This window comes from Megascapheus bottae, chromosome 21 (genome assembly GCF_031878675.1).
Source record: "Megascapheus bottae isolate mThoBot1 chromosome 21, mThoBot2.hap1, whole genome shotgun sequence".
NCBI classification, from domain to species: Eukaryota; Metazoa; Chordata; class Mammalia; order Rodentia; family Geomyidae; genus Megascapheus; species Megascapheus bottae.
The window spans coordinates 12,257,337-12,272,034 of record NC_143529.1 but is presented as its reverse complement, the minus strand read 5'-3'; the positions used below and the strand labels follow the sequence as shown (position 1 = coordinate 12,272,034).

The following is a 14,698-nucleotide window of genomic DNA, read 5'->3' as shown; positions in this document are numbered from 1 at the left end:
GTATTAAACAATATACCTCCAGAATTGGCATAATCTTTTTTTAATCTCTTAATTACTTGTCTAGCCTGGATTTTATTAGTGCCCATCCTTTCCATAATATTCAGGTATATCATCCCCATTCAACACAATGAGAAGATGAGAAGTGTTGACTCAGTGAGTACCCAAGTATAAAGAATAGTTTCTCAGGGCCGGGGTTTGGCCTAGTGGTAGAGTGCTTGCCTAGCATGCACAAAGACCCAGGTTTAATTCCTCGGTACCACGTACATAGAAAAAAGCTGAAAGTGGTGCTGAAGCTCAAGTGGTAGAGCTCTAGCTTTGAGAAAGTCCAAGGACAGTGCTCAGACCCTGAGCTCAAGCCCAGGACTGGCAAAAATAAAATAAAATAAAATAAAAAGAATAGTTTCTCATTATACCTAGTAATTGGCATAATTTTTTTTTTTTTTGGATGGATCATGGGGCTTGAATTCTGGGCCAGGGCACTGTCCCTGAGCTCTTCAGCTCAAGGCTACCACCCTACCCCAGAGCCACAGTACCACTTCCCTATTTTAGTGATTAGAGATAAAAGTCTCCAGATCTTTAGTGCCCCAGGCTTTCCATCTCAATCTTCAGATGGCAGCTTCCTGAGCAGGTAGGATTACAGGCCTGGGCCACCATGCACAGCCTAAAAAATACTTTCAAATATACAACTTGTAGATTTTGTTGGGGTTCTGGAAATGCTGGAGAATGAATCAAAGACTTTGCATGCTCACTACCACAAAGCTATACACATGTTAAAATATGTTAAGCAATATATATATATATGGTATATATAGAGAGAGATATAGATATATAAACTTCTCTTGAAGGCAGCTGGACTTTACTTGATTTTAATATATGTGCTTTTAATGCCTCATCAAATTATCAGAATTCACTTATGTTCAAAATATGTAGAAAGCGCATTTATTACTTATTACCTCCAACATAATTCTCTACCTCATTGTTAAATCTTTAAGTGTTATACATATCTTTCCAGTTGTTTTTTGTTTTTGCTAACCCTGGGGCTTGAACTCAGGGCCTGGGCTCTGTCCCTGAGCTTTGTGATCAAAACTAGTGCTCTACCACTTGAGCCACTTCTGTTATTTTCTGTTTATGTGGTAATGAGGAATAGAACCAAGGGCTTCATACATGCTAGGCAATCACTCTACCACTAAGCCACATTTCTAGTTGCTTTTTATTTTCTTCTACTTTTTTGTTTTGTTTTTTGCCAGTCCTAGGGCTTGAACTCAGGGCCTGAGCACTGTTTTGGGGCTTTCCCAAGACTAGAGCTCTACCACTTGAGCCACAGCCCCACTTCCAGCTTTTTCTATGTATGTGGTACAGAGAAATTGAACCCAGGTTTTTGTGCATTCTAGGCAAGCATTTTACTCCTTGTTGCTTTTCATAGAGAAGATAGTCTTTAAAGAATCACATATGAGCTGGGCACAATAGCTCGTACCTGTAATCCTAGCTACTCAGAAGCTGAGATATGAAGATTGTGGCTCAAAGCCAGCCCAGGCCCTAAAGTCCATGAGACTCTTATCTCCAATTAATACCCAGAAAACCAGAAGTGGAGCTGTGGTTCAAGGAGTAGCCTTGAGCTGAAGAGCTCAGGGACAGTACCCAGGGCCAGAGTTCAAGTCCCATGACCGGAAGAAAAAAAATAGAATCACATGATATTCAGATTTTAAATGATCATTATTACTTATAGCACATACCCTGAAATTCTATGTCTCCAATTCCTATATGGATCATATAAACTTTCACAAAATGCTAATGCATGGATCACAAATTCTTCAATAGACGTTTGATCTGCCATTTCCTTCTCCTTTTGCTTGCTTTTTAACTAAGAATAAAGTTAAACATAAAATTAAATTAAAAATATGATTTATTCATCATAACAATAAATTATTTTTATTCAAAGAAACTTAACTTCCCCTTTCAATCTGAAAGAGGCGTTTAAACTCTCAACTTTTAAATTTTTTCTACAATTATTTGAAACAGCTAAATGTCTTTAGAAAAAATTATTTCAGCAAGAAAACTAGTCATTGTAATATATGTACATATAAATTGTTGCCTCAAAGTTATTTAAAATATACTTTAACAAGTAAAGCAATACTGGTCAAAACATTGTAAGTAAGTAAAGATAAGTAGTAACATGTAACTATAATGACTGTAATAATAAAATATTAATAACAACTTGCCTTTCTTTAGACAGTATGTATAACATTTCTGAAGCATAAATCATCCAAGGACAATTTTAATTCGTTTTTCAATTAACTTTTATAAAAACATTTAACTATATTAGCTACAGAAAAACTTGGCCTTAACAAAGCAACAAAAAGGAAGATACTAGTTCACACCTACTTGTTGAATATAGAGAGTTGTCATGGTGATGATGTGGTTAATATAAGAGCAAGTCCCAATTTCTTCTACATTTGAAAGATTTCTATAAGGAAAAAATATCGTATCCTATATGAATGGTGAACAAAATACATGCTGTATGTTCTGCTTAAATTTTGAGAATAGATGTTGGCAAACAAAATACAAATATATTTATTAGAACATAAGCTCAATATGGATATATAAACTTTTCTTCTGAAAATATGAAACTTTTTTTTTGTGGATCAAGAGGCTTGAACTCCGCCTGGGTGCTATCCCTGAGCTCTGCGGCTCAAGCTACCACCTTACCCCTGGGCCTTGTCCCTGAGCTCTTCAGCTCAAGGCTACTGCACAACTCTAGAGCCAAGCCCACTGCCCTACCATTGAGCCAAGGCCCACTTCTCTTTTCTAGAGATTACTTGGAGATAAGAGTCTCAGGTCCTTCTGTGTCTGGGCTGGTTTTGAACCTTGATCCTCAGATCGCATCCTCCTGAGTAGCTAGGATTACAGGCGTGAGCCACCTCACCTGCTAGAAAATATGAAATCTCAAGCACCACTTAGCCACTACAAATTTAAAAAGTACATTTATGTTATAAAATATTTTATAAGATCATATGATGTTAGATTAAGCAGATTTGTGTCTATCATTTTAGAAAACCAAGAAAAAATTTCTAAACCAGATGCCAGTGGCTCATTCCTATAATCCTAGCTATTCAGGAGGCTGAGATTTGAGGATCACGGTTTGAAGCCAGACCAGGTAAAAAAGTGTGTGACTCTTATCTACAATAAACTACTCAGAAAGTCAAAAGTGGCACTGTGGCATAAGTGGTAGAGTGCTAGCCTTGAGCACCAAGAGGCTCAGGGATTGTACCTAAGTCCTGAGTTCAAGCCCCAGCACTGGCAAAAAAAAAAAAAATTCTAATTTTTTAATATATTTCTAATTTTCTCTAATTTATATAATAAATTAAAATTCTATTACAGAAAAATGGGAGTAACTTCTAATGTATATATTACACATTAAATTTCTATATATTTTCTTATAAAAAATATTTTCTAATTTTTCTATAGTACAAGTAGAAAAAAAATCACCAATAGTCTTATAACCCAAATATAAACAATGACTTAGGTCTAAATTATTTCCTTAGAGGTTTGTCCCAGTACAGATTCACATGGTTACATTTTTATAAACAGTATTTTCATAATACTACACATACACTTTTACAGGTTCATTTTGCTTTAGGAATTGTAGCTCCTTTTTTTAGTTACATTATATTTTCTCAAATGTTTTAAATCTGTGATAGATGCGTCATCTCTACATATTGTAAAAGCATACAGTATCACAGCCTATTGAAAGCTGAAGGCTAATAATTCTTGATACTTAATTTTTTTTTAAACCCTACTAGGTGGTTGTGGCTCACATCTATAATCCTAGCTACTCAGGAGGCTGAGATCTAAGGATTGTGGTTGAAAGTCAGCCCAGGCAGAAAAGTCCATGAGACTCTTATCTCCAATTAACCACCAGGAAAAAAAAAGACAGACATGAAAAAGCTTAAGGACAATGCCTAGACCCTGAGTTCAAGCCCCATCTCTGAAACAAAGAGCTAAAATAATTAATTTCTCCCTTAATTTGTTTCAATCAAGTAGGCAGTCATAGAGGGACAACAATAAGCCTTGTCAATAACTAAAAATAGTAACTACTATACAAGGATGGTTGTGGTAGAATATAAACTGTAATCTCAGCTAAACCGAAAGTCCCTGAGACTAAAGTCCCTGAGACTCTTTATCTTCAATTAACCACCAGAGAACAGGAAGTGGAGCTCAAAAGGTAGGGCGGTCGCCTTGAGCTGAATAGCTCAGGGACAACATCCAGGTCTAGAGTTCAAGTCCCAAGACCACAGATAGATAGATAGATAGATAGACAGACAGACAGACAGACAGACAGGATCATATTAAAAGGTTTTGATTGAACATCTCTATAATTTGGTGTACTAATTAAAAGGCCTTCCAACACACCAACAAACTACAAGCCAACCTCAAAAGGTAAAGACACCCTGTAAAGATGCATATAAACAAACATTATTAGTAAATAATGTATATTATAGCAGTAGTCATTTTTGAACAAATAATGACTTTTATACCAGATACCTGCAAAGAATAATGAAGAACTTGACAAGTAAAATTGACAAGGCTTGTTGTTGTTCCTCTAATCCATCAGCTGTTTTCTGAACACACTGTAGTAGCTGGATCCTCAGAACCTGAAGAATATTATCAGGAAGCAGAGATATTCCCGGAGGCATATCATCAACCCTATAATGTAAAGCAAATAAAGGTATTGTAATATTAAGAGAAAATCTGTCAGTTACATGAACTGCATTTCCATACCAAATCTTAAAATTTTTTGTTCTATTAGATATTCTGACTTTTTTTATCAAATTTTATTGTAAAGGTGATGTACAGATTTACATAGGTCAGATAATAAGTACATTTCCTTTTGAACAGTGCCACCCTCTCCCTCATTCTCTCCCAAGTTGTATAGTTCATTTTCAACTAGTGTCTAGTGAGCATCACTTTTGAATTGGTTCACCCCTCTGTCCTACAATTTTTGGTGATGCCCCTTCCTCTCCCCAAATCAGATAAACTTATATACAAGACAAAGAATACAAAAATCAAAATCAGTGACAAAGGGAATAATCCAAAGAAAAAAAGAGAAGAAACAAAAAGAGAACCACAAACAACACAATAAAAAAATATTGAGGGGGGGGGGCGGAGGCCGGGAGTTTGGCCTAGTAGTAGAGTGCTTGCCTAGCAAGCATGAAGACTGGGGTTTGTTGTGCCAAGATTGTCCCATGTTCTGGGAATGACCGCCTCCCCCACCCCTTGCTCAGGGCCCATGTACTAGGAATCAAAAACACATGTTCCCGGAACTAGCCCGGACTTGAACCCCAGGTGGCAACAGCCCAATGCTCAGTGGTTAGACACCTGAGCTCTGACCAATCCTGAAGCGACCAGTGGTTCAAAGTTACCAAACAACCAATCAGGTGATTGTAACTATGGAATTCCCCTATAAAAGCTGTGTAAAACCTTTGTTCGGGGCCTCTTAGCATTGCCGACTATGGGCACGCAGAGGTTCGAGTTCGAACTCGTAATAGACGACCCTTGCTTCTTTGCTTTGACTTCGGCCTCTGGTGGTTCTTTCGGGGTCCTAGGAATTCGGGTACAACAGGGTTCAATTCCTTGGTACCACATACATAGAAAAAAAGCCAGAAGTAGTGCTGAGACCCAAGTGGTAGAGCTCTAGCCTCAAAAAAGTCCAAGGACAGAGCCCAGCCTCTGAGCTCAAGCCCAAGACTGGCCCACCCCCCCAAAAAAAAACTCTTTTGCGGGGCCTGCAGTTTGGCCTAGTGGTAGAGTGCTTGCTTAGCATGCACAAAGACCTGGGTTCGACTAGTTAGTACCACATACATAGAAAAAGACGGAAGTGGTGCTGTGGATAAAATGGTAGACCTCTAGCCTTGAGGAAATCCCAAGGACAGTGTTCAGGCCCTGAGGTCAAGCCCTATGACTGGCAAAAAAAAATCTCTTGGGGCCAAGATCATGGCCCTAGTGGTAGAGTGCTTACCTACCATTCATACCTGGGTTCAATTCCTGGGTACCATATACACAGAAAAAGCCGAAAGTGGTGGTATGACTCAAGTGGTAGCTGGATAACCTTGAGGAAAACCCAAGGACAGTGTCCAGGCCCTGAGTCCAAGCCCAAGGCCTGACCAAAAAAACAAACAAACAAACAAAAAAGCTGGCCAGGTGTGATGGCTCACGCCTATAATCCTAGCTACTCAGGACCTGAGATCTAAGGATCACCATTCAAAGCTAACCCTGGCACTTATCTCCAATTAACCACTACCTGGAAGTGGCTGCTGTAGCTCCAAAAGTAGGGTAGTAGCCTTGAGCTAAAGAGCTCAAGGACAATGCCCAGGCCCAGAGGCAGGGTAGTAGCCTTAAGCAGGAGAGCTCATCGACAGTGCCCAGGTCCAGAGTTCAAGCCCCACTACTGGCAAAAAAAAAAGCCTAGTGGTACAGTGCTTGCCTAACATGCATGAAGCCTGAGTTCAATTCCTAGGTACCACATACACAGAAAAAGCCAGAAGTGGTGCTGTGGCTCAAGTGGTAGAGCACCAGCTTTGAGCAAAAAGTATCCAAGGACAGTGTCCAAGCCATGAGTTCAAGCCTCAGGACTGGCAAAAAAACAACAGCAACAAAACAAAACAAAACTTAATCTCCATTTATTGGAGTTCATTTCAATAAGCATCATTTTTATATGATCATATGCACATAGCTATTGATCCCTCATGATTCTTTCCTAAGAACAGCCTTCTGGGCTGGGAGTTTGGCCTAGTGGTTAAAGTGCTTGCCTAGCATGCATGAAGACCCGGGTTCGATTACTCGGTACCACATACATAGAAAAAAGCCGGAAGTGGTGCTGAGGCTCAAGTGGTAGAGCTCTAGCCTTGAGAAAGTCCAAGAACAGTGCTCAGGCCCTGAGCTCAAGCCCAGGACTGGCAAAAAAAAAAAAAAAAAAAAGAACAGCCTTCTTTGGTCTCACAGTATGTTTAAAGTGTTGTTTAATTAATCATGTCCAAGTTTAATTATTGTCTTTTACTAGCCATCAGGTTTATATGTACATTTATAGAGACATTCTATTTATTACGAATGAGGGAAACCATTCAGCCTATGTTTCTTTAGGTCTGGCTTACTTCGCTTAGTATAATTTTTTCCAAGTCTTTCTTCCACTTCCTTACAAATGATGCAATGTCATTCTTCCTGATAGAAATGTAGGATTCCATTGTATATACCATATATGCCACATTTTCTTGAGCCATTTGTCCACTGAGAGCATTGGGGTTGATTTCACATACTAGCTATGGTAAACAATGTGCAATGAACATGGGTGTGCTGGTAGCTTTAGTATGTCCCAGTTTTTGGTCATTAGGATAAATGTCTGTGGCTTCTTTATCTGCACAGGTACATGATTCATAACTGTATGGTGTTAGAACAGAATGTTGAGTCTTACTTCAGAGGAAACAAAAACTATTATTTTCAACTGCCCCATTTAAAATGAAAATACAGAATATAAATGAATTTACTATACTGTCATAGAATAATAAATAATTCACTTTCAGTATACAAGTGTGTGTATACTATTCCTAATTAAGTCAGTCTTAGGCTTGAGCTCAGGGCCTGAGCACTGTCCTTGGATTTTCTCAAGGCTAGAGTTCTACCACTTGAGCCTCAGCACCACTTCCGGGTTTTTTCTATGTATGTGGTACTGAGGAATCGAACCCAGGTCTTTGTGCATCTTAGGCAAGCACTCTATCACTAGGTCAAACTCCCAGTCTCAAATAAGAGTTTAAAATGGAGTTCTTAGTATTGACTTAGTATTTGTCATTTGTTTCTGAAACATTAATAGTCTGCCTTATAGATTCCTCAAGGTGTTCAGAAGGAGAAAAGATAACTAGCAAAGGGAGATTTCTCTCAGAGATTTTTCATTTAATTAGAAATGGAGTTTTCTCTCTGTACTAGCTTAATACCTCAATTCCCTAGGTCTCAGACTCAAGAGTAGCTAGGATTTACAGGTGAGAGCCACTGGTCCTCAGCTCTTCATTTGGAAAGGTGACTAATTTTATGTGTGTGTGTGTGTGTGTGTGTGTGTGTGTGTGTGTGTGTGGTCTTCCTTGAAAATTTGAGTGTTTTCTATTATAACATCTAAAGACATTATTTAGTATTTACATAAAAATATTAAAATTTTAGTGGAGTTTTTTGAGGTGGTCCTGGGGATTGAACTCAAGGGATTCAAGCTTGCTAGGCAAGAACTTTCCTATTGCTTTTAGTTTGTTTTTCAGATAATGTCTTACACACTTGCCTGAGTCCAACCTCAATTTTCTACCTTCAGAGCTGCTTTTATAGTTTGGATTAGTAACTGGAATTACAATGTGCAGCTTGTTATTGAGCTAGGCCCCCTATAAATTTTGCCCACACTAGCCTATAAACTGATCATTTAATCTCATTTCCTGAATATGGGGGTTATAGACATGCCCCACCATGCCCACCTAAAACAATTTTAAATAAAATAACTATCACAAAGCTGATACCATTACAAAAACGATCTTAGCATTCTTCAGGGTACAATAAATATATAGGTAATTTTTTTTTGGGGGGGGGATCAGCCCTAGGGCTTGCACTCAGGGCCTGAGTATTGCACTTGGGCTGTCTCAAGGCTAGAATTCTATCACTCGAGCCACAGCCAGTTCTGGCTTTTTTTTTTTTTTTTTTTTTTTTTTTGCCAGTCCTGGTGATTGAACTCAGAGCCTAAGCACTGTCCTTGGGCTTTCTCAAGGTTAGCATCCTACCACTTAAGCCACAGCACCACTTCCAGCTTTTTCTGTGTATTTGGAACCAGGGAATCAAACCCAGGGCTTCATGCTAGGCAAGCACTCTACCACTAGGCTACGCTCCAAGCCCCACTTCCGGCTTTTTCTATGTATATATGGTACCAAAGAATTGAACCAGGGTCTTCACACATGCTAGTCAAGCATTCTACCACTAAGCCAAACTCCCAGCCTCATAGGTAATATTTTTTTAATGATTTTTCAACAGAAAAGCCATTTTATAATGTATAGATAACAACTCTCTGTCATAGTAACTTCAAAAGTATTCATTCAAATGCCCAGATCTTAACTCCATCAATCCCTAAGGCCATGATTTGAAGTGAACTATGATTAAAAGAACTTCTAAGCATAAACTACAAAAATACTTCTAGTAGTATAAAACAATATAGTTTTTTTTTAATATAGCTGTTTTTTAAAATATAACTTGCTTTAATATTTGTCTTCTACTTTTAAAAATTGCTACTTTATCTGTACTTAGAAAGATTGTATAGGGTGTTACAATTTAACTTCTCCAGCTAAGTATCCAATATTTCTTTGGTAAGTTTTCTAGTTTTATAAATGTATTATAAATAGTGTAATATTCTGAGATATCTAAAACTGACTAAAATACAAGTCTCTTAAAACTTCCTCACCACCCCCAACATATACAAATATGTCAAGGCATCTTAACACAATGTTATTCTCTTTCGAATGTTATCCTACTCCTTATTTCAGTCCAAAGCTGTAATGGTTTCTTATCCTAATTATCACAATTTACTCTTAACTGGGCTTCTTGCCTGAACTTCTTGTCTCAACTCTCTTCTCAATCAACCTAATACTTCCCATGTGAATTGGAAAGTAAAATCCATTTTCACATGGAAAAAATTTTAATAGCAGTCTTACCTTCCATAACAAAAGAACAAATTAAATCTCTTAAGAGTATATGCAAAGTACATCATTTGGGCCCTATGGAATCTTTCAGACTCCACTCTTTTCAACTACACTAACTAGCTAAGCCTATCCCCAAAGGTGGTGTACTTTTCTCGTTGGAGATTTTTAGTTCTCCAAATACTCTTCCCCATCATCATTACAAGTTATTCTTTCCTTTTCCCTTCAAGTCTAGAACTGGAGCTTCTTTTGTGGCTACATACATGCCTCTTCATTTCTCCTTTTTACTCCAAGCAACTGCTCTTACCTAACAACTAGGAACTTGACAGGGAATGGAGAAATGGTGGATTATGTGCAAATTCTATAATGTTTTACAGAATTTAAATTTTTCCCTACTTAATCATTTATTTTTTATCCCTATTTTTGTCAGTACTGATATCTGAACTTAAGACCTCATACTTGCTAGCAGGTGCTCTATCACTCTAGCTACTCTACCAGTCCTTTTTGCATTGATTATTTTCAACATGGACTTTGATCTTCCTATTTCCGCTTGCCCCAAGTCAGTTCCAGAGCTGGGTGAGTTGGCTCATACCTGTAATCCTACTCAGGGAGGCAAAGGTCAGGAGGATTATGGTCCAAGACAGCATGGTAAAAATAAGATAACAAGATTCCATCTCAACAAATTAAAAAAGAAGCTGGTAGCAGTGGTATGAGCCTGTCATCCCAGCTATTTGGAAAGCATAAATAGTAGAATCTTGATCCAGGCCTGCCCAAGCATAAACTCAAGACCCTATCTGAAGAACAATGCAAGGAAAAATGGCTAGATTCAAACAGAGTTACCTGCCTAGCAAGCTCTAATGCCACTGAAAATAATAATATCATATATCATACATGTTGCATAATACATATTAAATATTAATACCATTGTATATATTTATATTATACATTGTAAAATATAATAAATATTATAAATTAAAACTGGCTTTAGTCCCAGTTTCTAGTATACAGCATTAAAAAAATCATACAGCCAGGCACCGCTGGCTCATGTCTGTAATCCTAGCTACTTAGGAAAATCAGATCTGGGAATCACAGTTCAAAGCCAGCAGGAAAGTCCATAAGATTCTTTACTCCAATTAACCACTAAAAACCCAGAACAGACATTGGCTCAAGTGGCAGAGTGGTAGCCTTGAGCTGAAGAGCTCAGGGACAGTGCCCAAGGCCCAGAGTTCAAGCCCCATGATCAACCAAAAAAAAAAAAAAAAATCATACAATTTCCTGAGTGACTGGAGTGTATTTTGTTACCTACAACAGCTCTCTTTAGGCTACTCCAGGGTTAATGAACCCACAGAGAGGCTAGTCTCAGAATCCAAACATCACAAAGAAATCCATGATTTGGTACACTTAATATATGCTAATGAAAAAATTTTAATAGAAAAAAAAAGAAATCATGTGTCAGAACTTTCAGACTTACTCCTTAACATTTTGGAGAAAGGCTAGAGACAGAGCTCAACCACATGGTCAGTGATGTAATATGTCTCAAAAAAAAAACTGCACACCCAAAGCTTAAACAGCTTCCCAATTAGTGAACACACTACTGTTCAAGGGAGAATAATGTGTCTTTTATAGGGAAATAGCATTAAAATTCTGCCTCTATAATCCTTCTAATGCTTGTCTTAGAGTAAAACTATCAGTACAGTAAGTTCATATCAACTCTACATAATTACTGAAAATGAGAGTGTCAAAAGAACTATGAATTTATATTTATGTAGTGAGTAGTGTGAGTAGCTGACAATACTGTGGTATGAAGTGAAGGCAGTTTTATAGATGATTAATGACCTTAACTTGTGAGAGTGGGTAGCTGTGTTAGTGCAAGTAACTAGGTATAAATGAGTTAGGAATGTTAAGTTTTAAGACTCTTCCAAGCCCACAGATGACTCATGCCATTAAGGTAATAGCCCTATATCTTCTTTATGGAGCATGGATCCCATCTTAAAGCCAGGTATTTAACTACATAATGACAATGACTTTAAAAAGTTATTACTAGACAAGGGAGTTACAATCCATAAGGAAGGTGGTAAGTATAATGCTTCTTGGACAACATCACCCTTTCCTTCACTTACTTTCATTTCTCCTCTTGTCCTTGACCAAGTTACATAGTCCATTTTTTTTAACATAATGTATATTGAATACGATGACTACATTTGCCTTCCTCCTTCTATTTCTATGTCACCTTTAGGTCCTCCCAAAAACATTACGAAAGAAAAAAAAATGTTCCCATTTCCTGGAATTCATTTTGATAAATGGTACTTTAGTTGTCAGAAGAGCTATGCCTATGCGATCCACCCCTAAATATAGCCTTTAGTCAGTTGGTGTGTCAATGCATAGAGCCCTGTGTAAGTTATGTCCAGCTGTATTTTAGGTCTAGCTTCCACGTGAGAGAAAAGAAGACATCTGGCTGGGCTTGGTGAGATCTGAGGATTGCCAGCCCGGGCACTAAAGACCAGACTCTTATTTCCAATTAACCACTAGAAAAGAGGAAGTGGGGCTGTGGCTCAAAGGATAGGGTAGTAGCCTTCAGCTGAAGAGCTCAGGGACAACATCCAGGCCCAGGAGTAGGGCAGTAAGCCTTGAGCTGAAGAGATCAGGGACAACGCCCAGGCCCACAGTTCAAGCCTCATGACCCACAAAAAAAAAAAAAGAAAAGAAAAAGAAAAGAAGACATCTGACTTTTTACTATAAGCACTAACTTAAGAAGAATAAATGCACAGGCACATGTGTTCCAGGCAAGCCAATATGCAGTTAAGTCTTTTGGAGAGGGGCCACAAGGGGAAGGTCTAGTTTCCTGCTACCTAGCAACCCCACTCTACTACATAAAATTCCAAACCCTAACAACTTCCAGGAAGTCAATCCTCACATCAACTGCCTACCTGTAGTTATCCTTTGCTAATAAATCATTCTTAACTATCTCTGTACTTGTCACTGTTCTTTTGTCACATCAGGGACAGTCCTGATACTATGCAATAGAGCCAAGAACCACCACAAACACTCAACCACCTACTAACACTAGTAACAGCTAGGGTTAGACATGAAATGAACTGCATGTCATGGAAGCAAAGCATCAGCCCCAAGAAGTCGGGTTTAGCTGGGTATCAGCTAAACAAGAATAATAATCATTTCACATATACCAATAATATCACATCTGTAATCCTGGCTACTCAGGAGACTCTGAGTACTGCAGTTCAAAGCCAGCATAGGCAGGAAAATTTGTGAGAATTTTATCTCAAATTAACTACCAAAAGAGCCACAAGTAGAGCTGTGGATCAAGTGGTAGAGTATTGGCCTTGTGCACAAAAGGTCAAGCATCCAGGCCCTGAGCCAAAGCCCCAGGACAAAGAATAAAAAATAAAAGAAAAAAGAAAGCCAAAGCCAGGCACAGTGGCTCACGCCTGTAATCCTAGCTACTCAAGAAGCTGAGATTTGAGGATCACCATCCAAAGCCTCAAAGTCAGCCCTGGCACTAAAGACTGTGAGACTCTTATCTCCAATTAAGCACTAGAAAACTAGAAGTGACACTGTATATGGCTCAAGGGGTACGGGAGAAGACTTGAGCCGAAGAGCTCAGGGACAGCGCCTAGGCCCAGAGTTCAAACCTCACAACCAACCAAAAAAAAGAAGAAAAGATGTTTGTTATGAGAGGAAGGTTATCTAGAAGTAACAAGAATATAAACACAATTGTATCCTTCAAATATGTCATAAAGAAATCTATATACCAAAAAGGAACCATTTCACCAAGAGTAATGAATTATGTCTACATACCTGGTAGGCAGCTTTTCAAAGTCGACATCTAAGAATTGTTCATAGCTAGAAACAAAATTGTCCAACCATAGCTTCAGATAATCTGGATCTTTCTGAAAGAAAGTATACATGTCAGAAAACTAATGCTTTCATATCTAAGTAACTATGTAAAGGAGCAATAAAAGCTATTTGTGCTGGTACATTCCTATAATCCCAGCACTCAGGAAGTTGACAAAGAGAGTCCCAAGTTTGAGGTCAGCCTAGTCTACATAATAAAACACTGTCAAAACTAAAATATGTGTAATAGCTGGCAGAATGGCACAAGCCGGTAGTCTCAGCAGTAAGGAAGCTGTGAGCAACATAACAATACTGTGTCAAAAAAAAAAAAAAATCCAGCCGGGCATGGTGGCCCACACCTGCAATCCTTGCTACTCAGGAGGCTGAAATCTGAGGATAGCAGTTCAAAGCCAGCCCAGGCACTAAAGACCATGAGACTCTTATCTCCAATTAACTACCAGAAAACCAAAAGTGACATTGTGGCTCAAGTGGTTATTAGCGTTATCATTATGCTGAAGAACTCAAAGACAGAGCCTAAGCCCAGAGTTCAAGCGCCAAGACTGACAAAACAAAACCAAACAAAAATCTATAAAAATTTGTATTAATTATAATAAACCCTCAAATGGCTTCAACAATTTAACAATGTTCTGTAAGACTCTAAAAAATTTGCCTTCACATATTTCTGTAATTAACCCATTGCTATTCTCCATAGTAGTGGTATCCTCAAAATTCCTTAGACATACCAGACATGTTCAAACCCAAAAAGGCCTTTAAACTGTCACCAGTTTTCTCTAACCAGAACACTCTTCTCTGAGATACTTGTATAGGTTACCCTCTCATCTTCTTTAAGTCTTGATTTCACTTGCCAAGCAAACATTCTACCACTTGATCCAGGTTACCATCCTATTTAAATTTTGGTTTTGTAATAGGATCTAGCTAACTCTGAACTACAAGGAAACTTACGGGCTGCGAGTTTGGCCTACTGGGAGAGTGCTTGCCTAGCATGCACAAAGACGCAGGTTAGATTCCTTGGTACCACATACATACAAAAAAATGCTGGAAGTGGTGCTGAGGCTCAAGTGGTAGAGCTGTAGCCTTGAGAAAAGTCCAAGGACAGTGCTCAGGCCCTGAGCTCATGC

The 14,698-nt window shown here is 38.4% G+C and overlaps 1 protein-coding gene across 1 annotated transcript in view; it reads right to left on the bottom strand.

Moving 5' to 3' along the window:
* Nbeal1 (neurobeachin like 1) overlaps positions 1–14,698 on the bottom strand; it is a 156,265-nt gene that overhangs the window by 128,454 nt on the left and 13,113 nt on the right. Inside the window, exons 3-6 of the mRNA XM_090354628.1 lie at positions 13,524–13,615; positions 4,543–4,704; positions 2,383–2,464; positions 1,734–1,861 (exon numbers count right to left, since the gene is read on the bottom strand). Coding sequence (XP_090210754.1) covers positions 1,734–1,861; positions 2,383–2,464; positions 4,543–4,704; positions 13,524–13,615 — 464 coding nt within the window. The remainder of the gene's footprint in view (positions 1–1,733; positions 1,862–2,382; positions 2,465–4,542; positions 4,705–13,523; positions 13,616–14,698) is intronic.